This window comes from Monomorium pharaonis, chromosome 2, assembly GCF_013373865.1.
Source record: "Monomorium pharaonis isolate MP-MQ-018 chromosome 2, ASM1337386v2, whole genome shotgun sequence".
NCBI lineage: Eukaryota > Metazoa > Arthropoda > Insecta > Hymenoptera > Formicidae > Monomorium > Monomorium pharaonis.
Genome location: NC_050468.1, coordinates 15,853,856 through 15,881,093, shown reverse-complemented (window position 1 = coordinate 15,881,093; position 27,238 = coordinate 15,853,856). Strand labels below are relative to the sequence as shown.

General features: G+C 30.1%; 1 protein-coding gene across 2 annotated transcripts in view; it reads left to right on the top strand.

The window, feature by feature from the left end:
• LOC105839909 (FK506-binding protein 2) overlaps positions 1–27,238 on the top strand; it is a 79,331-nt gene that overhangs the window by 44,719 nt on the left and 7,374 nt on the right. For both annotated transcript variants that reach the window (XM_012686545.3, XM_012686546.3), the window contains exon 2: positions 24,488–24,651. In XM_012686545.3, coding sequence (XP_012541999.1) covers positions 24,488–24,651 — 164 coding nt within the window. The remainder of the gene's footprint in view (positions 1–24,487; positions 24,652–27,238) is intronic.

Sequence of the window (27,238 nt, the reverse complement as noted above, 5' to 3'; positions counted from 1 at the left end):
AGCATTTGACGACACTAATTTAGTATTAATTTATTAAAATGATATTTGTTATTATAATTTACATAAATGTGTATTAGACGTTAAATTATCCTTCTAAATCTTATTTATATAAATTGTGTTTGTTGGTTTGATGACTGGTAGTTAAGTTGTCAGTATTTTGTATTTATTGTATTGTGAGCAGGGCAAGCGAAGTAGCCATTCGGCTGTACTTTACTTCGCGTCCGAAAATCGAACAGTCAGCATCGTTGTAAGATATGGTCTACACAGTAACAAAATAAATAGTCACATATTATATATAGTGAACACAAAAGAACGCTGATTTAATTATTAAATGCACATTACAATTATCAATATTCCTTGGCGTTCCAATATAATACAATGGAGTTAAGCATCTATTTGTATTGATTAAAAATCGTGATTTATTTTATATTTATTGGTACAGTTACTGTTAAATATAACTCATAAGAAAAATAACTTTGTTTTTTGTTTAAACTTGCCAGGTTATACGAAGTACTTATATTACAAAATTATTTTGTCTTGAGTTGTAAGTAAAGATATAAACTCTGTTTCTTTTTTAGAGAAAAAGAGAGAGAGAGAGAGAGAGAGAGAGAAAGTTAGTTATAACAAAAAGTTCCATTTGAGTTATTTATAGCGCTATCTTGTGTTAACAAAAATGTGTCTAAAAAAAGAATATTTGTGTGATTATAATGTACGAGTTTTAGAAAGAATAAAAAATGATAGGTGCTGTAAAAAATATTTCTAAGAAATTTAAAAGTTTCTAATTTTTTATAGCATTTATTATTTTTATTTCTTTCTAAAACTTGTATATATGATATGTATATAATTGTATGGAAATATTCTTTCTTCAGACTTATTTCTGTTGATACAAGATAGCACTGTAAATAATTTAAATAGACTATCGACTTTATATGTAATTAGCCCTTAAAGTCACCTTATGATAATACATAATTCTTTATCATATATACCAGTTAACTGTAACAAGAATAACATTTTCAAAAATGATCAAGACTTGTGATATATTTAGCACTTTTTGGTATTTCCAAGAAAATGGAAAAATATTATTTATGATAAAGTATTTAACAGATTAATTATACTTTATTTTTTTCTATAATATAACATTAAATATGAGTTCAATAAATATATTATTAGATGTACTTTTAAATTCTTGAATATATCATGATTTGCTATCACACTAAACAGATGAGTTTAACAATTATAAACAATAAATAAAAGTTATATGGTAAAACGTTGTTTAAAAAATTATCACATGCAAACATCAATACACCAATGGTTTATAGCCATCGTTGATAAATTTTTAAATATTCTGTTGATTGATGTACATTTAGCTTGATTAATAGAATTTATTGAAACACTTTGACTTTTTAATCACAAAAATGGGGCTTTATTGTAGCTGACATATTTATCAGTAAAAATACAAAAAAATATATTTAAAATACAAAAATTTAAAATATGTATAGAACGTAATAATACAGGAAATGATGGCATTACGGTTTAAAATTACTGTTAATATTTGATATTTTAAATTGAAAATTACTTTATGTGAATACATTGGTCAATGTGCTGTTCGACTGATTCTAAACTCAAAATTATAAAATATTTATTATTAAGATGTTATTTATAAAATGTGTATGACGACATCGGATCATGTCATTGGATGTGGCCCCATCTTCACAAACATAGATTGAAAAGAATTAATTTTGTTCAAAAAAACACAAAAAGCTTTGTTACAAAATTATTCAAAATTTTATTATTTATTCAAGATAAAGAGAAAATAGTACAGAATATATATAAACGTATGTACACATAACCATTCTCTATAAACTGCAGTATTAAAAATCTATAATACATGTAATGTAAACTATTGATTAACAATACAATTACTATAAACTTATTAAATAATTGATATAAAAATTTTGAAAAAAGACCGTCTGTTGACTGTTTCTTGCTCGTCAGTCTGTATATTAAGTCTGTTGAGACATCAGTACATTTAAAGGACTGCACTAGCAAAATCTTATGTTTTTGTTTAATTTTACATCACTTGAAATTCTCAATTGCTTGAAATTTAGACTTTTTTGTTAAAATATGCAAACAAAATTTCAGAATGTATATGTGTGCGTAAAAAATTTTAAATTATATTTGATGAGCTATGATGGGCTAGGAAAGAAGCCGGAATATATTTGCATGAAAACAGATTGTATTTCAGCGTCAAGTTGTGCTGCTATTTTCTTGATGACAATTTCGTGGCATTTTTATATGGCTTTGCATCTACTATATATGCAATAGCGAACAACTTAGTGTCGCAGAAAGCTGGCGTAGTAACTTAAGGGTCGTTTCTCAAAGCCTCTTGGTGTCCCAAGGGATGTATGAAATCTTAATATCCCTTATTACCCTGTTCCTAATTAACGGTCCTCGGGAGCTCTTGGATAACGTATTTCTCATTTCAACGGACGAAGATACGGTTACTGTATAATGAGGCTCCAGACCCAAGTACTTGAACTTCCATGAAGATAACCGTGGACGATATTTTGATGTCTAATGATCTGAGATAATATATGCAAGTTGTTACACGTTCAGCGTGCGTAACACTAACTTCGATTCATTAGCAAAGGGTTTAAGGGCTCTCGTTATCATGCATTACTTACATTACTTACATTACATATGCGAAACGTTAACTTAATAAAATGAGATTTGTTGTATATTTTAGCTGTTTAAAAATTGATATATTGAGTATGTAAAACTTCTAATCTTTTTAAGAAATTATTTCAAATAATCAGAATTGTTAACATTTTTTCTTAACTAAACTAAGTTGAAGTTAATGGTTTACAGAATTAATTCACTTACATCAAAAGCAACGAATAAAAATAACTCAAGAAATTTACGTTACGATAAAATTAAATTGAAACTAAATTTTAAAAAGTTTTATTTATATTAAATTAGAATGACGCAATTTTTTTAAATTGGATTGTTTTAAACAATAAAATTACAATATGGATTATTAAATCAATTTAATATTTTATTTGTAAGGTAATTATATAAGATAACGAAGAAATATTGTTAATATATAGGAATGTTTTATTTTTTCGTTTGTTTCTTTTATTTAGATAAACTTTTAACTTAAGAGAAAACGTGTACAAATTAAAGTAATTTAAAAATAACCAATTGAAGTTAAAAATTAACTTATTTAAAAACAAATAAGTAGAATTCAAAAATTGCAATTTTATTATTTAACTTTTAACTTTTTAATTAGTTTCCTAACTTTGTAGACAATAACATGTTAATAACATATACGAAAAATCAATGCAGATATGTATTCATACTTTTCTTATCGTGGAATTGTACAAATTAAAATTATAATCTTAATCTATATGTTTAGTAATTTAAGAATAAATAACAATATGTATTATTGAAACGATACAATTTTTTTATTTGGATTTATATTTCAAAAATAATTGATTATGGTTTCTATTAATATTCGCCAATTAATGTAATCAAGAGAAAATCAGATTTACCTTAATATGGAACTAGATAAATTCTGAAGATATGCCAAATATAACATGCAAAATTAATCGCTCCCAGATGCAGAGAGAGAGAGAGAGAGAGAGAGAGAGAGAGAGAGGAATGAATACCAATGATTTCACTACGATTATTGCCGTCGTGGAAACTGCAGCAGATGCAGCTGTGCCCTTCTGTCTTACATCCGCGCGTCTCATACACGAGCGAGATATAGGATTTCATAGGGTTGCGTCACACCCGCCACCTACTCCGCAGGATATTCCTCGCGAATTCTCGAGAATTGCAAATGCCTCGCTATCGCTCGCTTTACCCCGGTGAAGAGAACGAAGCAACGCCACTTTTCGCCGGGCGTGAATATGGAAATTTCATATGCGCCAGCTGCACCGTTCTACAGACTGACGAGCAAGAAACAAATCTTGTCCTTCTTATAGGATAATTCTCTTCTCGGCTGTCGTATCTTATGATTGGTCGTGGTATTTCGCGAAATAATTATTTTATTGACTTGATTCTCATAGGTTCGTAAATAAAAAGCTTTTTGCTCGCCGACGGAATGATTTTAAGATAAATTCTAGAAAATAAAAAATGCATTTAATTACTAAAGAATTGAACAACGTTTATTATTATTTTGTACTATGATAATTTATATTATGGAAGATTATAGAAATATAACACATGTACAATTAATTAACATAGATTTTCTTGTATCCAATATGTGAAATTTTCTAATATGTTTTATAATATATTCTGTACACACAAGTTATAAACTTATTATTCCCCATTTTCTACCCTGCTTTTTACTTTGTTCATAGTTAAAAACAATCGTGATGAATTTATTATTGCTGTATGTCGCAGCAAAAATCGGCTGCATTGCACAAGCATTTATATCTGAACTCTTTAAGGATGTGGTGATTTCAAGCGCAGATAGGCGGAGTTTCCATAAAGCGATTTACGAGCGTCGCAGATTTACCGCACGAAATTACGCCTCGCGTTCTCTATGGTTTACGTTGACTTACGACGTCTGCGGAATATCATTTTTTCCTGTTTAAATTATGCTTCGCCATTGTTCCAGACATACGTATATGTGAAAAATCACAGAAAAGCGCATTAAGTCATGTGAAATAAATATCTTCAATACTGGTCACATATAAAAAGATTGAATCTAATTAATAGCTTTTAAACGTTAGTTTTAAACCTTGGCATAAGAAATCTTGAGCCTTTTATAGTATCTCTTCCCCTCCCCCCCCCCCCCTCTCTCTCTCTCTCTCTCTCTCTCTCTCTCTCTCTCTCTCTCTCTCTCTCTCTCTCTCTCTCTCTCTCTCTCTCTCTCTTCCCTCTCCCTCCCTCTCTCTCACCGGTCTGTCCCTGTCTCTCTTTGTCTCTCCCGGTCTCTCCCTGTCTCTCCCTGTCTCTCCCTGTCTCTCCCGGTTTCTCCCGGTCTTTCCCAGCCTCTCCCGGTCTCTCCCTGTTTCTCTCTGTCTCTCCCTGTCTCTCCCGGTCTCTTCCGGTCTTTCCCTATCTCTCCCTGTCTCTCCCGGTCTCTCCTTGTCTGTCCCTGTCTCTCCCTGCCTTTTTCTGTCTCTCCCGGTCTCTCCCTGTCTCTCCCGGTCTCTCCCTGTCTCTCCCGGTTTCTCCCTGCCTCTCCCTGCCTTTTTCTGTTTCTCCCGGTCTCTCCTTGTCTCTCCCTGTCTTTCCCAGTCTCTCTCTCTCTCTCTCTCTCTCTCTCTCTCTCTCTCTCTCTCTCTTTCTCTCTCTCTCTCTCTCTCTCTCTCTCTTTCTATTATTTGACAAAAATAAGAATTAATTAAAAACAATAAAAATATTTTGAAATTCTATATCTAATTTTTAATTGAAATATTTGTATCACTTCTTTTTATTTATTACTTTTTATATTTTTAATAATGCATTTATTTTAATAATAAATTAAAAATTTTCTAAACTGTTATATAAAACGTTATAGAAAAAAATTACACTTTCTTTTCTTAAGACTAGCGTTTTGTTTCTTAAGATAATATTATTTAAATATAAGCTAAAATTTTGAAAACGTAAATATAAATTAAAAAGTGTCTTCTATGTCAGATTGTATACAAATTAATATAATACTATTTTATATTTTGTAATAATTAATGTTCTTGATATATAACCAAAAATGAATATCTAAGAAATCGGGCCCCCAAAACTGGTATGCATAATGCAGGCAGCAAGTAAGAAGAGAAGTGTATCATTTCTGAAGATACGCAGCATTTACTGCTTTTTGATGACTTATAGATTATATTAAAACTAATTAGTATTAAAAAAAATTTTCTACAAATCTGCGTTTTTTTATGATAAACCCGCCATTATACGTGCAGTAGTTTACCTTTCTTCTTACATCATGTTAGGCAGTAATGGCAGAATTTAAACATAGCTCCATAAAGAAATTATTTATAGAATAAATTGAACCAAGACAAGTTTTAAAAAATATATTTCTATATATTAAATAATATATTAAAATTTATATAACAAAGATTAGAATTGAACATTTTAATAAAAAATTAAAGCAATTTAATGAATATACACAAAAATAAACTATTTAATAATATAAAATAGACAATTTATAGAAAAAAAGCCATGAACGTATAAACTATAGATTTTTATTTTTATAATTATTTTTGTTATCTAAACAGTTCATGTTTTTATTGGTGCAATACAATGTTTAATTCTCGAGAAATAAAAGGTTACCGTTTTAAGAGGCTTATGTTAATATGGACTTACCTTTCTCTATACTAATGTAAGATAGATAGAAAGAGAGAGAGAGAGAGAGAGAGAGAGAGAGAGAGAGAGAGAGAGAGAGAGAGAGAGAGAGGAGGGTAGGAAGAAAACGATAAAGAGATTTTTATTTGAATCATAATGAAAAATATTCAAAAAAGTCTATTGATTAAGTTTTGTAATAATTTTATTAATTATATTTTATTATAGAGAAAGTAACTTTGAAAATTGTTATAAATTGCACTTTATATTTACATGCCCATATATTTATTAAAGTGCATATTTATAAGTTTATAATTGTTTGATGTACATATTTGAATGCTACATCAATTGATAATTTTATTCAGAGTGGTCAAAAATAATTATATTTATTTTTAATTAATATTTATAGAATAATGTGTTAATTTATTCAGTTTCAGTGATAAAATACAGAATTACAAAATACAAATTTATACAATAAGTTTTATAAAAAATATCATACTCTCCTTTTATTGAACGAGAAAAATAACGTATATGTAGTTATTTATTTATAACAAAATAAACAAACGATAACTCAAAATCATAATGATAAAAGCAACTTTTAACGAGCTTGATAAAATTATTATTAACACGATATATTTTTTTAAATCTTCTAAAGCTGGGTAGTATAGTAGATTTTAATATCTTTTCAACAATAAATTTTAATCCAACTATCATTTATAACAGCCATTTGTTCAATCCAATATAAATTATTGGTATAAAGGTATTGTGAAACAAAACTTGTTTTTTCATACGACGTTATTACGAGTTATGGAGTATTCGATGTACACGCATGCATAAATTTCACTTTTCATCGGACGCGCGAGAGCGTAACAGCGTCGTTTTCCGGATTATAAATAGCAGTGTCTATCGACGACGGCTGGATACTGCGAGCCAGAAAAACTGCAAATGGGAAACGCGAACTTTTGTCGAACGCGTAGTAATAATACGCCTAATGGAAACTTTACGTGTTAGTGTTAAAAAAAAGATATTAACCAACAATATCGAAGGTTTTTTATCTGCGCTTTTTTAATGGTACGTCTCGCAATGATGCACTTTGTAATGATTGCGGTTGTACAATGGAACGTCGAAAGTAAATTCAATAGTTTGCTGATAAAACGCTTTCAAGCATGAGAAATATAAAAACTTAGTATAGTCTATATAATAGAATTATATATAATACACTAATTTGTAGTACACATCCACATAAAGTACACGCGCTATTTAATATAATATCCATGTAACGTTATTAAATATTTAATATATTTAAAAACAAATTACAATTAATATGCTTTTTGATTATATCTATAATATTATTTTTTATGTATACATATGCACACATACATGCATACGCGCGCGCGTGTGTGCACACATAACAAGTTAGATAACTGGTTTAATTTGTATATCTCCACGTTGTTATCAGTAACCTATTATATTAAATGCAAAAAGAAATTTAGATTGTGAAGCAATTAACTTCTGTACAATGTAGAAACGTGTCTTATCAAAAATTATATTTCTGCCGCGAGATATCAGAAAATAGACCGAGGCACATGATACAAATCTTTGCAAGAGAATTAAAATTCTTTGTTTGTTCTACTGTATTCGCAGTGAATCTTAAACATATTGCATTATTTTTAATTACTTGTATCCATAAGTACATATGTAAAATTGTTAGAAAAAATTTATTTTTTTCTTTTAGTGTAATTTTATTAATTTGTGTATACAAAACAATTTTTAATTTTATAAAATTTAAAATTTTGTTATAAATTATATTATATATGTATAATGAAAAATTTTAATACAATAATTTAAGAAAATTTGTTTAAAAAATTTTTAATTTCCTAGTATAACATGTTACTTGATCAAAGACAATACAGATTGATTAAAAACAATGCTTGTGTATTTAACACATAAATGTCACGCATACCTTCCGTTAAAAAAAACAATCTGATATTTCCACTATGGAATAACTGCAAGTGGGACCGCATGATGTGAATCTCTGCAATTTTATGCGGTTGCAGTGCGGCCTTCCAGCGAGCAAGGCGGTAATGTCCACCACGCGAGGCAAACTGATTCCACATCGGATTCCTGTTTTATTCGCGAAAACGACAGTCGTTTGCCATCCGTTCGTGCCTCGCGCCCTGGTCAACCCGGGCAAATATAAATTTAATGACGAGATGGCGGGGAGGAGAAAATCATGGTGGCCAGTGGACGTTGAAATTGCGTCGCTCCGTTAGCTTTGTAAAATTGTACGTTGCACGGAAAAAATCGCACAGAATCAACGCAATATTCACCGACACTCGTAAACATTTAAATAAAAAAAAAACGCTACTACTATGGAAATTTGTGCTACAAATATAATTCAAGCCTGATAAGAAGGGTACAGTTGCATAACTTATATATTTATAACTTATATGTATATTTCATTGAAAACCTTTTAAGTTACGATACATAATTCCGAATTCTATAATGCAAAAAGTATTACTTTAGTTGAAAAGCATTATTTTTAATAGAACTTTTAAAATTTACTAGTTAATTTAAAAGTATTAGCGTACTTTTGTTAAATTTTTAGATTGTTTAAAGGATTCTTGTAAACTAAATTTAATCAGACAGAAATGATTAAAAGAAAAAATAAACTGTACTAAATTACATGCGCAGGACACAACCGCAAGCGGAGGCAATCTTACACAAACGTGCAACGTGCGTGCCATTGTATATATACAAATTAATTTTCCGCTTTTATACCCGGATGTGTCAGTTACAGCGCCGGTGGCTGTATCAATAAAAATACTCATGCTTTCAGTAATTAGCCTGTCAGTAGCAGTCGCTGGGTGGAATAGACTTGATCCGTTTACTATCTAGTAAAATACCTTTCGCGACATTGTGAAATAACAATCTAGTCGATTTTTCACTGGTCGTCCAATCGCTGTCATTGTCATCCATGCGGACATTTTTCTCATACAGCCAACCAATGTAACTCTTTTTTTAAAAACAGCTACATGTGCGGTTTTCATCAATAACTTTTCATGTACTTTTTCACATCGATTCTTTATATTTTAAAATAAGAATAATATATTTTTTGTTCCACAAAATGTATTTATTTATAAGTGGTATAATTTGAATTTGTTTTTAGAATTTGCATTCTAACATTTTTGATAGGACTTCTATATATTCGAAATAGTATCTATTAATAAAACATGATATTTAGTTTAATATTTTGATTAACAATATTATTTATAGATTAAAATTTGAGGTACAATTTAATAGATAGTTATCTTTTCTTTATATTTAATTGTTATATTTATATATTTTCCGATGTAAGATACAAATACGTTAAAATTAAAGGATAGCGTTAATAAATGACGGAAATAATATATCCGCATGTTTTGTCACAATTTTGAATTTTTGTCGCGTCAGCTTGTGGCTCTCACGAAAAACTTTCGGTCAATTTCGCGACCAGCCTTTTGCCAGGATTTTCTTAAGTCTCGGCTGTTTGATCAAATAGAGGAAAGTTCTTTTGTCCATTAGAACAGAAAACTTTCGATAGCCTTATGCGAAACTTTCATTGGGACCTATTAGAGATCCGCTAATTCCGCGATTCGAAACTTCATATTCCCTGGCGGACGTAAAGTCCGCCTTGGTCCTTATCCCTAAAGGAATAAAGTTTTCAGAAATCCATTACCTTTCTCTCCTCTACAACGTTGATCTAATGCCACTACAGTCGGATATCCCTGCTGTTACACCCGACAATGTTTCCGATCTCATGAAATGGGATTGCTATTCCTTCCTATTTTTAGAAAGAATTTCACTAACACGAAATTCCCTCGAGTTAGTGAAATTCTTCTAGTAGGTAATAAATTATTATCTACTAGAAGAATTCTCAGTAAATTTATATTTAGAAGAAAGTTCTAAAATGCAACATAAATTTAAACCATTTTTTAACGATTTAATATGTATTAAATTTTTAAAGGAAAATAGTATGATGAATTATACTTGAGAATCAATTTTCTTCATTTTAAATTGAATTTAACAAAATAAAATAGGACTACCTTGGTTTTCTATTTCTACAAAAATTCTGTCCTAAAGTCTGCCCTATTTTCCTTTCATTTCCACTAGATTAGTGGAAATGAAAGGATATAGATCTGAAATAAAAGTATGCAAAGAATTTTAAAAGTATTCTAGTCAATTTAACAATAATGACCTCTGCAGTTCCGAAATAGCGGATTGGAAGAATAATTAGAACGCTAGACTGAATTGGAATCTGTTAATTTTCAAGATTATATTACATATTTTGTTTACTTTCGTAGCTTTTGCAAAATTTTTATAATATCATATTTATATAATTTATGTAGGCATTTTTGAATAATTAATAATTTCATTTGTTTTTTGTTGATGAGCTGTGGCAGTTAATATTGTTTTTTATTAACGCTGGATTCAGATTATAATATACCTTTTGGCATATAAATTAACATAAATATTAAATTGTATAAGATATAATTGTTTGACATATAAATCTTGAATTTTTATTTGGCTGTACAAAATTATAGTAACGTGTTGTTTAAATGTGGCGTTTTTACTAAATGGCGGCTTGAACGATTAATATAGCAGGATCTACCCTGTCACCCTGACGCAGAAGAAAATGGATGAACCTAGGGTGCCAACGCACAACGAAATGAATTTGTCTCGGTTCCGTGACACCGTTTTCCATGGACGAGCTTTACTCTAGTTTGCGCGACGTAGAACTCGGACATGCGGCCGCGTTAGGATTTCCCATGCGGGACGTGCATCACGTTACGTACTGTGCAGCATGAAATATGCAATGCTATCTGCCTCTACCGCGATGCCATGGCCTGTCTGCATCCTATTTTCGAGACTACCAACTGACATTTAAATCGAGTGTTGATCTTAAACCCGTATGAATTTACTTTCATCACGAGAAGATACAATAACGGAATAAATTCTAACAATTTATTTCGATAAATTCAAATCTATTGATACAAAATCGTAAATAGAATCGCTGCAGTCATTGCTATTAAAAATATTACAAATATTACAAAAATTGTCTTGTATTTAGATTAACGCGCGCATGTTTTAATCTAAAAATATTTTTATTATACACACACAAACATTTGATAATTAATTATTTCATATATTTAAATGAATTCTCCAGGGAACAAAAACTATACTTTGCGCGAGACATCCATGCGAAAAATTTCACATATTTCACTTCTACGTATCGATTTCTTTATCCCAATACCTACCTACGTGGTAGACTAAATTCCATGAAAAACATCCGGGCACACATTGCCAATTAAAAAGCCAATTTCCAGTGACCGTCTGCTGACTTTTCGTCGCTAACTATAACGCATTTTCCTGCGACGTATAAAAGCTTTCGTGATCACCAGTCTGAATACTCAGTTTATCCACAATTCTATTCTACCACGTCGCCACAAAGATTTCCCGGGGAAATTTGATTGCTTCCTACCATGTACACAGTTTCGCACTCATACAACATTGACGCGCGTATCGTCGTCTCGTCGCCACGTTCTCGCAACCCCGTCTCTAGCTGCACTAGGCAAGTCGAGCGATAAACTAAATCGGTGCGTGCACGTTCACTGGCGCGATGCAATTAACAGCGTTCACGGGGTGCTCGACTGATCTAACGAGCTCCACCACCTACGCTTCGCGACACATCGTTGACGACAGCGTCAGCATTCTTGCACGATGCGTCTCGAATTGACAAATATACATATGTATATTTTTTTTTTTATGATCGAGATTTGACGCATTGAAGCCTACAAAAAAATTTCTAACGCACAGAGATGATACTATTTCAATAATGTGCGATACTAACTATTTCATATATTAATAAAAAAAAATCACATCCATAAACATATTTATTACTCCATTTGTATTTCTAATTAAAAAAAAATTTCTAGAGAAATGTCGACTTGTTTACGGTGTTGTATTAATATTAATGTTCTCATGCAATTAAAATTTGTAAATTAAATCCCTCATTGAAGAGGAAAAGAGAAAAGATTTATTTGTATCCATGAAGTGCTCTTAATGAAACATGTATTATTTAAAACATAACAAGCAATAATCAAGCATTTCTTAAAATATGCATTTATATTTAATAGTTATTCGTATAAGCATTGTTTGAGGAAGCGAGAGTTTTCGTCCCTTAGGCGTAGCGCGAACAACCTCAGATTGTCTCGGTAAGGATGTCTACAATCTCAAGTAAAGACATGATGGCTGCTCAAACTGGACCGACCACACGGAAATCATTTGCGATTCCCAGACGCGCGAGTCGATTCCCTTCTCGTCTAACTTCCAACTGAAGTCTGGTAGGAGACCGGGTAGGCGAAGAGGGAAGAAACGCGTTATCGCCACGAATCTATGGTAACTGGTTTCCCTGCCGGCGCACTTAGCGCAACTCGCTGACGCTCACTATCCGGCAGTAGTAGCTGTGTAGTAGGCGCCAGCAACAGATAAGGGCGCAGTCTATAAATTAATTAGCCTAAGTCTATGGGATGTAAAAGCCGCATGCGCGCGCCAGGCACCCACCTAAATCTGCATTAAGCCACCCCACCAGGCAAGTACGTGGAATTTACAGCAAGGTACATTGTCCTTGCACTACTGCAGGTGCAGCGGCTAGAGCGTTAAGAGGACACGCCTCCTATTTAACCCGTTAATGTTTCTCCCACAGCACGTCTTTGAGATCGCGATTAGCGACCAATGGATTCGAAGTATACAACATTTCCATCGATGATGGATGGCATGAAAAAAAAGTAATGCATGAGGAAAAGTACAGTGATAAATTAAATCACATTTGAATAACGGCATTCATGCTGATTATTATCTTTCCGTAGTAAAATAGCGATTGTACGATTTTTTCCAGAAAATAATAAGAAAAATTTTCTTTGTATATTGAGGACTATTTTTTATGATAAAAAGGATGAATCCAAAATTTGACATTGATTGTTGTTTAAAGAATACTCTTAAAAAATAATGAGAAGAAAAAGAAAAAGAAAAATTTATAGTATGTCATATTTTTATTTCTTACGTTTTAATCTGACATGAAATTTTAAAAGCAAGAGCTTTAAGTACAATAAAAGTATATATCATATCTTCATGAAATAATATGTAAATATTGATTAATTTTTATTAAAATAACAAAAAATTTAATACGCTTAATAAGAAAAAGAGAGAGAAAGAATACGTTATTAAAGAGTTGCATACTTAACCAATTAAAGTATTAAAATTTGCAAATAAGTACACTGAAAAAAAAATTGCTAGATACAAATAAATATTTTTTTTAAATAGTGCCAAGAAAATATTTTATAGAAAATGAATAATATTTATTTCAAACAAGTAATATTTTCTAAATTATAGAAAACTAGTACTTGTTTTAAATAAATATTATTGATTTTCTATAAAATATTTTCTTGGCACTATTCAAAGAAATATTTATTTGAATCTAGTTTTTTTTTCAGGGTACAGTAATTGTAATACAATCGAATGATCTTACACTTATGATTTTATAAACTAATGACATAATAGATATAATTTTTTACATTACTGTAAAAAAGAAAAAATATTAAAAATTATTTCTTTGTAGTTAGTAGATTATAAGATTTTAAGCTTTTGCATAATTTTCTCCCGTTTTATAAGCTACTAAGAAGCATAAAGTGGAAGAAAAGCTGGAAGTATAATAGCATAATAAGAGGATTAACTTCGAATAATATCGCAAATCTTACGATCCACTATACGACTTTTATATTGTATGAGACTAGGCGTACGATAATAACTTCGAGAAAGAAAACTTTACAACAAGATGCCTCACCGTTAAGATAAATTTTGCGCCATCTCGAGAGATGCCGTTGTCATATGACAGCCCAGAAAACACCTCTTAATGAAAAAATAAATCAGTTAGAAAGTCACGGTGAGAAATGAAATAAAGATTGACTCGACATTTTGATTTTACGAGGATTTGCTCGTAAGAAAAATAAATCTTCTAATGAGTGTAAAACTTTATTGGTAGCTCATGGAAGATGTATTATTCGATTCGATGTAATTCCATCATTACGTAGCCGCACGAAGGGCGAAAATAGGGATGAGAATAGCGACGAATCACGATAAAAGTTCAAACGAGGCGGTTTTCCCAACCAACGCTCCACGCGGGAAATGTGAGCGTCGTCGTCTTAACAATCGGAACGCTTTTCGAAAAACTTTTTCAATCTGTGCGAAAGTTCATAGTAATTTCCTGTGACGCAGTTCGCGGAACTTCGGGCCGTTTTAAGGAAGCTTGCGGGACGTGGGACGCAAAAGCGAAGGCTCGTCTCTGCCGACCGTCGTGCACCTACTCCTGATCCTTTATCCTGCAGGGCCAGAGGATGGTCGTCAAGCCGCCCTTTGTCGCCTGCGAGAATTGAGGCGCCGGGGGTCTTATGAATATCTTATAAATGCATATAAGCCGCCACCACGGTATTACACGGTGTCGCCGTGTCCCGGATAAGGCGTCGCCACTGAAAAATGGCCCTTCTTACTTATCCCACGAGCCCTTGATGGAACCGATCCCGGCGTCGTCTCGGAGTAACGTTTTCACTTTTTCGCGCGTTACACCCGAGCACGGAGGCTAATCTACATTTAACGTTGCGCCGCGACGGCGACGCTTTATCAGGCTGTTTATGTAAAATTCCCTTGCATTACGCGGACCAACCAGAAGCCACGTGAAAGATGAATAAATTGATTAGTTTCCAGTTCTTAAGCCTTTGGAATTGTGATAATTACTTATAAATATCACAAACAGGACATTATAATCTAATTTAAATCATCTGTTACAGAGAATCTTCTAATATCTACCTATAGATTTGAATAACATTTTACTGATATTTAGGCATAACTGAAATATGAGACATAAAGAAAGTCTTATTATTAGAGTTGATAAAAGTATATCAAATGTAAAGATGAAATTGCTTACGGAGATCTGTCTACGGATGTTGATGCCTAATAATAATTTTTGTATGATCTTACTAGCTTCAGTTCATAAACTGCACGCCAAATTTTTATCGGTCTCGAACAGTCCTTCTATGAAACCAGAATGCGTAATTTACAAATTAAATTGACGAACAATTTAATACTTTTAATATTTTTCAGGGAAAAGAATCTTATAGATGCTTCTGAGTGCATGAATACTATTAATGAATGAATACTATTAAGTTGCTTAATTATATAACATATAATTTTAAATGTGTTTTAAAAAATATTTATTTTTCTTTATTTTACTGCACAAAGCATTTGATTGATTATTCTAATATCTTTTTGTGTATGGCAGCTGTCTAAAGGACAGAACTATTTTAGTTAATATAAAAGCGAATAGGATTAATTTTTTATCACGCATGTCGTGAATGTTTTCAATAAATGGCAACAAAGAAACATATGGATACGCAACATTTCTTTTCGTTTCAGGAATAGAGAGAGAAAGATAGTTGTGGATTATCACAATCTGTATTGTACCCACGTCAAGATAGATCGATATCGCGGATGGTTCAAATTGATGGCGGTACAATAAAAAGTTTACAACGTACGGACGCTGGACATAAAAGAAATGCGCGCTTTGTAATAAATGGACCCAAGCATTATTCCTACGCGAATGTATAATGCATTCTGTTATTCACGAGAAAGACATATTTCTGTTACACATATCAAGTGCACCGAGACGTGGTTTAATAATTTTTTTCAGTTTACTACCTAAAATTAGAAAAAAAACTCAATGATTTCTGTAAATGGCCTTTTTTATGAATAAGTTTTCAACATCTAGAGAATAAAGCAAAAGATAAATTAAATATATCAATTATATATAAAAGACGCAGACACAGAAAACTAGGTAGTAATAGGTGTGCAATAGATTATTTTAGCTTATTGTTAGTTATTAAACGCTTAATTGAATTGCGCATATTTTACTTATCATACTCTGTTATAACGAAGAGTAATATGCAAATTTTGAATTCATCTTGTTCCACTTTTGAATTGTGAAAAATATTCCCGAATTTTACGGTCTCTTCCATGATTTATACGTACATCACATTTTTAAATAAAATTATTAGTATTGAAATTAAGAGAGAGAGAGAGAGAGAGAGAGAGAGAGAGAGAGAGAGAGAGAGAGAGAGAGAGAAAGCGTGAGAGAGTTTATTGCTGTAGTTTCGTAATTTTATTTTGTTTTTCTACCGTACAAATATTTATGAAATAGTTATGAAAAGTTTTAAAATTCTCTTGAAAATTTTAAAAATTAGTTTTATAGTACTTTTTACCATGATTTATGTTAGATTAAATGTTATAATTTTTTTTATAATATTACAATTGAAAATAAAAGGACGACATAAAAAAGTAATATTTTTTTTATAAATGAATTATAAAGTTTTTAATATGTTTCTTAAAATAATAAACAGTGTAGTTTAATAGAAATACGTATAAAATAGACGTATAAAAAGTTTCTTTATAAATTGTATTCTACAATATTGATAAGAAACTTAAATAATGTCAAAAACACTTCCGAATATTTAGGCCGAGATGTAGCCGAGGTTGATATTTAATAGTGTAATATATTCTTATGTTGTTGCTCATTTCTTCCAACATAACGACTACACTTTAGACAAGTTGCATAAGCGATCGCTAAAACTAACAGTAGCATGTGTAAATAAGATATACGTAATATCTCACACAAAAATTTTCTACGATTACTTTATGGTGCGTTTCTTTTTTTTAATTAAAGAGGACTTTTTATTTAAAGATACAATTACAAATTAAAAAATTTTTATTATAACGAATGACTTAATTGCTTTTTTAAATAATACTAAATAATAAAACTTTTTTATTTATAATACATTTTTACTGGAAAAAGAGTTTTGTTTGTGCCTAAAAATTTATTTATCTAAATACAGATATGAAATTAAAATTATTTAGAATAAAATTATTTAGACCAAAATAGTTATAGGATATTCTCAAACTGGTTGCTAAAATATCAAAACTTTTACAATATTACTCATCACGCTTAAACATTCTTTATAATTATTTCAGCTATCCCACAAGATTATTTTCAGATTTCTATTTAACTACATTTTTAAATACTTCAACAACCGTTCTTTCTGTATAATTGTCGTAATCAATGTTATGAACATTAAAAAATTGTGAAGTAATATAGTATACGTATAACTAAATTTTTGTTTTAATTTTTTTTTCAAGAAAAGCTCAAATTTAAATATATGTATATATGTTGTGTTAATACTTACAATTCCAGTATCTGAAAATATAATACTACATTAAATACATTAATTATCAAAATATGCATATCATAATCACATATATGTATAAGCGGGCATTTTTGCGGATGGCATTTTAAAGAACAATCGGGACTTTTGTTACTACCTTAAAAAATAAACCCTCTTTGCGTGCACTCTATTAATTCGACAATGGACAATGGCGAATCGGGATATCGGTGAAAAGCACTTTACGATCGCGGAGACAGGGATGAGAATGGATTTCACCAGCTTTCGTCCAGGCGGACTTTATGAAAATCTCAAAGAGGATCTTCTCTCTTTCCATTTCTCATGAATATCTGGTCACGTGTCGCGCTTGCATAGCATGGCCTCGATACGTAAAACCACGCAAAGGTGAGACGCTACCAGGGAGGAATAAATTTAAATATACCCGCGACTCTTTGATATGTTAACGAGAACCATCGCGAGCGCGAGCGGGGTGATATTCTTTGATAGCGATTCTTTTCGTCGGCCCTTTTTTCTTCTATCTTCTTTTCCAGCCAGTCTTGTCCTTCATTGTCTGTACATTATTTCTGGCTGTCTGTGGTTTAGCCCTCTTTCTCTTTTTTTCTTTCCCTTTCCTATTTATCTCTATGGTTCTTCTTTTATCCCCATTGCTATCTCTGCGCGTAGCATGATTTATATTTTCATATTTATATTTATATTTTTAGAAAATATCTCTCTCTCTTTCTCTCTCTCTCTCTCTCTCTCTCTCTCTCTCTCTCTCTCTTCCCCCTCTCTCTCTCTTCTCTGTGAGCAAGTATATGCAAATGCCATCAGAGAAAAGCTAACTAGTTTTCGCGCCCTTGTGTCTTTTCCTCTATTCTTTCTGTTTCTTTCAAAAAAAGAATATTTTGTCTTCCATTCCTGTCACAGCCATTGCTTTTGTTATCTTGTTCTCTCTTATCTTCTTGTCCTTTTTTATTTCTATTTTTCTCTCAGTTTCTTCTAGGAATCTTACTTATACTAGCTTACTCAGTTCTCGTACAAAAATATTAATAAACAATTGATATTTAATTTTAAATTATTAATAGACATTATCTATGATGCATAACTGTGTAACTATCACAGGTATTATCTATAGAAATTATAATAAGATAATTTTAATACAATATTACAAGCTTTTACAAAATTTTTCTGAATCAAAAATAGATGTAATTCTTTTATTACGCTGATTAACGTTTGCTCTTGATAAAGCTTATTTATCTATTTTATGTAATACATATTAAAGTGTATACAAGCAATTCTCTAAGGAGCCTCGTTTGAATATTTAAAAATCTTACGCGATGCAAAATACAACGCGTTTACGAAACGCGTACACAAGGATGTTGGAAGAAGGATGACAACGGGATTCGGTCCTTCGAAATTTTTTATCTCTCAGTGGCCAGAAGTCCCAGAGCAATTGTTTTGTCTTCTTCTCCTAGTGTCTTGTTCCTCTTTCCTTCTTTGATCCCTTTGTTTCTCTTTATTCCTTGTGCGCTCGTGACATTTCACGAGAATGTCTATTCGCAGTACGTCCGAAACTCAGACGTGCTCAGCCTTTTTTCAGTTTTCCATCCTTTGTCCTTGTCTCTAATGTAATCCGTACTCGTGTAGATTGTAATTTTCTTGGCGTACCAATGTGCGTATTGCATCTAGTTAACTACTTTCTCTTGACAAGAAGTATTCCAAAACTTGAAGATGGAATATTGAATTGCATAAAGAATAAAAATAAGGCTAAGAATTGGAATAAAATAAGAATATATATCAAATTAATTTTATTTGTTTTAACCCTCCGATTGTATCAATGCGTGTGGGACTCCTAAACCAATATAGTATTTGCTCTTAACTTTAAAACTGGCAAACCTGCATATTTGTGCTTTATCTCAAAAAAAGATAAGCAATGAAAAATGACACCAATTATAATGTTAATATGATATTAGATATTTTGTGAACTTCTTTAGATTTTTTATTTGAAAATGGTGCGATGGAATTCATCGAGTGCATTTCTTATAATAATTTCTCTGAATTGGATAATAATATATCTACTTATAAAAATTATTAAATTTTTAATAACATCCGATAAAATTTAACCTCTGTTTGCAAAGTGAATACAAATGTTATTTCCAATGTCTTTTTGCTTACTGACACAAATCCATTATTTATCACATTAATTAAAAAAAAAAATGTTAAAAAAGTCAAAAATGGTTTTGAAAGTTTTTATGACGTTGTAATACTAATACTGAATTTTATTTTTTAATTTTGCTTATGGTACGCGGTAGTATTAACATTTAGCTTTAAAAATTTAAGGTTATTTTAATATTTCTATTTTTAATATACAGCAGTTTGAAAAAAACATTTTTCTGATGTAATATCCACTGTTAAGCTTATAAAATATTCTAAAATATTCTAAAATATTGTAAAATATTCTAGAAATGAAAAATTGTCGAAATAAATTAAAATTAAAAGTTAATACTTTTGTGTAGTATTAATAAAATTAAAAAAAAAATTGATACTATGACTTTATAAAGATGGATATTTTTTGCCTCTTTGACACAGTTTTTCTTAAAATTGTGATAAGCAAAGATACGACGTAAAAGACTATTTGCATTTGTGTTGCAAAATAAACGGTGTAATTAATTAAAAATCTCAGCATCGGTAAAAAATAAATTCGTAGATTGATTGGAGAGCTTTCAAATAACAGTATCAACCATTTTATTTTGTCCACATGAACAGACTAAGTTATATCGACTATAAAATGCTTTTCATTTCTCGAGATTTTTCTAGTAAGTTGTTATTAAAGATATTAGAATATATGATTGGTTTGTTGCAAATCTGTTATCCTGTAAAATATAAGAAATAGCTGATTCATTATCAGAAATATCCCCTTGCAAATGTATATAGTCCTTTCCAGTTAATTAAAAAGAATTGAAAAATTAACATTTATGTAATAACAAAAAAATTACATAACAATAAGATTTTTTTGTATACGTATATAAAAATATTTATTATTTTATTAAGATAAATAAAAAATGTCGAGATTGCTATCGTAGGTATTTAAAATTACTTCTTTTATTTATAAAATTTATAATAGATTTAATATAATTTAAAGAATTTAAATATAAAGACTTTTCGACAGTTTTATATTTGATAGTCAATTTATTAAAGCTTCTAAATTAGAAATATACTTAATTATGGAACTATTTTTAACAAAAATAAAATAAAATCTTTTTTACATATTAAAGTTTTGAAGATATGTGTAAGGTTATACAATTAAATTTATTTTCTGCCGAGAGAAACTTAATAAATATTTCCAAACATTTATCGAAGAATAACATTTGTTTTTGTCAGATAAATATATTTTTAATTAACTTGGTATTTTCAGATATAGTCAATATAACGTAATTTTTCAATTTAATTGCTTGGAAAACGAAATATCTTCGATGCGGTTAAATAAGCAATATTTTTACCGAATGAAAGTTATCTTTAATTTTCATGTCTATGCAATTTCAACGTTTAATGATCAATACGTCGTTATATTAACAATCTAGCAAAAACATTGAAATGTGGTCATGTTTCGTAGTATTGGCATTTAACTTACGTTCAATTCTGTATATATATATATAACGTGTACAACACAAATAATTTGACACTAGTTTTATTACGTTAATGCGCGAAGAGTAATATACTTATATAATTAAATAATTAATGCTTATTGACAAGATGTATAAATCTCAATATTTTTAGAGTTAAACATATTTATATTTGCTTTATTAAATATTGCACATAAAAATATTTAATTCTAGATGTTTTTAAAATATTTTTTAGATTATACATTTTTTCAATAATAATTTGATTATATCACATAATGTAATTTGTTATCACATTACATCTCTCTTTTTTTTTCTCCTCTTTTTTTTAAACAAATTATTAGTATTAGAATAAAAAATATTCACTATTACATTTTTAAAAAAGGCATTGGCTACTTTCGTGAGAAAATATTGATGTTTTCTCTTGAAAAATATCATATGTCGTCCGAAAGCCGATAATGCATCAGGCAGGTATCGCTTGTATGTGCGTTGGAAAAACTATCGTGCTATTCTGCGATATCACAAATCCGGAGTAGGAAAACCAAAAAATATTTTTTTAGATAGTCAATGTAAAACTACGGAATAAAAATACTGATCATGATTGTATGTATATATAAAAAAATATATGAAATATATTTTAATATAAAAAGCTATATCAAAGTGGGATCAACTGAGATAAATTTTACCTTTCATATAAATAGAATAAATGATAAAATCAATGATAAATATATCTTTTTTTTTTTAAGAAAGATATTATAAAACAAAATCTGTCTAAATTACAATCAGTGTATTTTCATTGATTTGCAGTGGTATCCTTTTAACTGTGATAATTAGTGATTATTCACTGACTTTTAGTGATTTTTACTCGAGAATTGGCGTATAATTATTGAAGGATCAGTGCATTTATTTCACTTATTGGCAAATTATAAATGTACCACTGAAATCAGTGTATTTTTACTGATTTCAATAATTTTTCGCTAATTTATAATTGGGAAATTATAATAAGCAATAATGGTACGAGACTAACAACGAACAATAGTTAAGATATAATTATTACCTTAAAATTATAATAAATACATATTCTAACAACGAATGCCACAGAAAAGCGCGTTATTTACTAATATGGTAAGTAACTGAAAAAGTAATCTGCCCTCATAGAAACTTGCCTACGTAGCAAGGTAACCAAAAACCAATAACGCTGGAAATTGACTATATCATCTGCACTCAGGACGGCGGGAAAAATGATCGGTCCGATGATATTGCGCCCACGATACTCAATATCGCTTTTCCCACTTGCAGTTAACGTATATTTTGATAAAGTAAAATTGAGCCATACAAAAATAAAGTTTAAGAATACGAGAATAAAGCTGAATAAAAGAAATCTTTTTAAATATCTCGAGATAATTAACAATAACAGAAATAATCTTGAATATTAATAATACTATATTAAATAAATTTTTATGTTTTTCCACAGAATTATGTATTATGAATATTTTAAAATATTACTTTTTTTTAAAATAATTTTAAAAAGAACCGCAAGAAGAAAATTACATTATAGTTTATTCAAATGTAATGCTTTTCTTCCATTCATCATATTTATCTCAAAATGCGAATATTGCATATAATGAAAACGAATGAAAGAATTTGTATACCTTTATTTTTCAATATAATCTCCACGCAGTATGAGCTTATTTTGCCACAAGCATAAGTAGACGAAGATTATATTTAAAAAGTGTGGAGACAGAGAATCTCTTTTAACCACGCATAATTTTCATATTTCCTATATAAAAATATTTTATGAAAAATATATCTTTGATATTTATCTGCGATGAGAAAAAATGAGAAATCATAAAATAATGAGAAATCCTATCTTTTTTGAATTTCTTTAGATATTTTGCGTTTTATATTACATTTCTGGATTAAATATTCGCAAATATTTCGAAAATGCTGCGGAAAAATTTAAGTTATAATTTTAATGTCTTCTTGTACATAAATATGTAGTAAAAAGATAATTTATCATAAACAAAGAAATATAATTAGTAAACATTTTTTATATGTAGTATAAATTGTCCTATATCGCATGTCTACAAAGTTATTGTTCATCTTCCACATTTGTATTCCATCTTTACTTCCTGTTTTTTTTCCGGAGTTTAATTTGTCTCTATTTATATTTTTAACTATATATATTTTTTCATTTCTTAAATCTAATATTATCACGCTGCACTTTTACATCGTGTCTCAAATTTGTGTACTCATACGCAAGGCATCTGACTGCATCTGGCTACATGTTGCAGCGTGTTACTTCCAATTTGTGTGCGCCCGATGTTGTGCTCCTTAATCACAACCGTCCATGTCGAGATCCTCGAACGAGACCCAGAGAACGATGCTGAACGTCGGCTTTGCCTCACTAGCTTTCGTAATATTCTCCTGACGCAGAAATCGTCGGTTTTCGCATTGGAAATGATCGTTGAATGTGCCCCCCCCCCTCTCTCTCTCTCTCTCTCTCTCTCTCTCTTTCTCTCTCTCTCTCTCTCTCTCTCTCTCTCTCTCTCTCTCTCTCTCTCTCTCTTCATTTTACAGACCAACTAATTGACATTTCCAGTAACAACTTAAGCCTTTAGACTTAGCGCGAAATATCGAGCATACGAGTTGCCTTCGACGTTGGCATAATAGTGAATTCTTGGCGAAAGTTCGCGGTGCAGCGAAATGGGACTTGATTGTTCCGCGCGTTTTCCAATTAGTCTGTCGCTCCTCTCCTTACGCCGTGTCGCCTTTAACTCTCGACGTGAATAAGTCGTCGCGAAACTCGTTACAACAAACGTTTTGGTGCCTCGCTTTGAAATGAGGAAGTTTACTGTAGTTGGCACGATATAATGCGAGCAAAGGCGGAACACGTATCGTTATGCTTGAAAAAGAAAGAAAAGTATCTCTTAAAGCAGACATAATGATATGCAAATACACAGAGAAACGAAATATTTCTATTCGCTTAAAAAAAGTTTTTCCATTTATTTCAGCTTATTAACCCATTTTCGCACTTTTATAGTAATACGCCAATGCTGTGCTATTGAAAACAAGTATTATAAACAAAAGTAATATTAACAATAATAATTAATGAAGACCGATAAAGATGTCAAACAAAAAAATAGATTTAAAAAAATAAGCAAAATCTTTATACATTCTTGTATCTTGTGTTTTATACATAAGAATTTGTCTATTTAAATATATTTTATATAATTTGACATTTTACAACTTCTAAATAATTATTGTCTTTTCTTGTTGCAGTTTGGATAGAGATCAACCGTTTACCTTTCAACTTGGTGTAGGACAAGTTATCAAAGGGTGGGATCAAGGTCTCTTGGATATGTGTGTAGGCGAGAGGAGAAGACTAACGATACCACCCGAGCTTGGATACGGCGACAAGGGAGCCGGAAATGTCATTCCTGGTGGTATGATGACGTATTTCTTTACTTCTAAATTCCCTATGCGATAACATTTATATTTAAAAGATTTTAAAAATAATTCATCATTTATATATAAATATATTGAAATTGTAACATAAAGAGTTGCGCATCTGCTGTCTATGTTCAAAGATCCAATTTCAAATCTACTTAAAACATATAAAAATTTTTAAATTGTTTACCATCTTTTGAAATGCAATGACAAATCACTAAGAGTACCTTTTCTCAGACTATTCTATGTATGCTTTCTAAAAGCTACACCAAGGAACCTTGAGACTGCATTAGGGCCAAGAGACTAAGACTGTATTAAGATCTAAAGAATCTAGAGCTAAATAAATGTAAGAATAACTAAACAAATTTGCATCAAGCTATATTAAATTAAAAGAAATCTGGCTGTGTTAAAGAATCAGGCTCTGCTTTAAGCCTGTATTAAGAAAAAAGAAATGAAAGTTACAACAAAACTCTTTAAATCCATGTGATGTCTACAATTTCAGCTTTCATTACTATTATCATTATTATTATTTCAATAGAAGAGAAAATGGGATGATGAGCTTTTCTATAATATCATATATATTACATGCAATAAACTTCTCCGGTATTTCATCTACGTAATATGTTATATCATACTTATTTTAGTATACATATTATTAAAACTAATGCTCTAATAGCTCTGTATTGTAATGTTATGTTTATACGTTGTAAAAAATTTCAAATAATTATAGTTGAATGTCTTTGACACAATAATATTAAGTATATACTTTCGATTTTTATTAAATACATTAATATGTATATGTATATAATATTATTGTGAAAAATTACCATATCAATTATTTCCAAAAAGCATTATAAAACTTTTAAAGGTTTCAAATAAAGCCTGCTTTAAAATACTTTGAAATTATGCTTGATAATGTTCAATGAAATGAAATTAACTACAGCGATTTAAACAAAATTTAAAAATTGAGAGAACATTTTTTTACAATTTTCTATTTTAAATAATTGAGGAAAAATGTTATAAAGACAAAATTGGAACAGATTTGAAACTTTACCTTTGCTCTTTAAAATACACGCTTGAAAACCTTTCTACGATTTTTTTCACCGAAAATTTTTGTTTCGTGAAATGCGAAAAAACCGTAAGCATTTCAAAACTTTTGGCCTGCAGTGTATACATTATTAAAATAATGATAAGTAACGTGTTCATGATAATTATATATCAAAATACATTTTAATTATTGTGTGATTACGCGTTAAAAATAACAAAGCAGTTATGCATTATTTATGTTTTATTATTAAAACCGAAAGTTTTGAATAATATGTAATATTAAATTATATAGATATTATATAGATATTTTTACAATGTATAAACATAACATACAACACAGAGCTACTAGAGCATTAGTTTTAATAATATGTATACTAAAATAAGTATGATATAACATATTACGTAAATGAAATACAGGAGAGAAGTTTATTGCATGTAATATATATGATATTATATATAAATAAAAGCTATAATAATTTTAGATAAATCCTAAAATTTTTCATTATTTATTTTATTTAAAATTAAAATTTATTTTGTAGAAATTAATTTATTTATAAAAATTTTTGGTATTTTTTATGAATAAATGCAATTCTTTTTAATCTTTAATTATCTCTTAAAATTAAAAAATCTCTTGATTTAGAAAATTGATATAATATTTATTTATATGTATATTAAAGCACAAATGTAACGCTATTTATTACTTTAAAACTATTTTAATTAATAACATTTTCTTTCTTCTTTTCTTTTTGTATAACATTTATAAATATATAATTTTATATATTATTATATTAATCCTTGTTTTATAAACACGAAAGAAAAGAAAATTAAATTTGCCATGAGAAACGTAAATGAATCAATACTTCATAAATTTTTTTCAAATTACTCAAATACGTACATATGTTTCTGAAGCAAGAATTTGTTTTGCACATTAGTATAACTAGCAACTGACATTTTATTTAAAATTTTTCCAATTTCTTACAAATTAATAAAAAAAGTATCTGCAAATTAATGGATACTGTAATTTTATTATTCTCTTACGCACGCGAGCCAGTGTTACTCTAATTGTTTTAAGCTCTTCTGCCGATCGAAACACGCTTCAATGGGTGTATATTCAACAATCAACCAGACGGCAACGGTGTACGTCGCGATTAAAAGGCGTCACGCTGACGTGAGCATTTTTCAAATTACACGTGGGACCATTTTTACGCGCGCGAGAGGATTAGCGAGGAACTGTCGAACAGGAAGGGGCGATGAACAGTACCGGACAGGTCGATACAAGAGTAGTCGTTAGTAGCAGAATCGAAGTCAAAAATGCAATTGCACGGAAATCCAATAAAGCATCAACCATTAAATTGAGCATCGTTGCCCGGCTCTCGGCAACGGCGGGATCAACAATGATGAACGATTCGCCTCTTTCGCAGGGCTCTCGCGCGCGGATAAATCTCCTGTTACGTTTCAACTTCTCTATTTATTTTTTAATTATTTTTTAAATACATGATTTCTCAACGAGAGTTTATTCGAAATCAATACGTACAA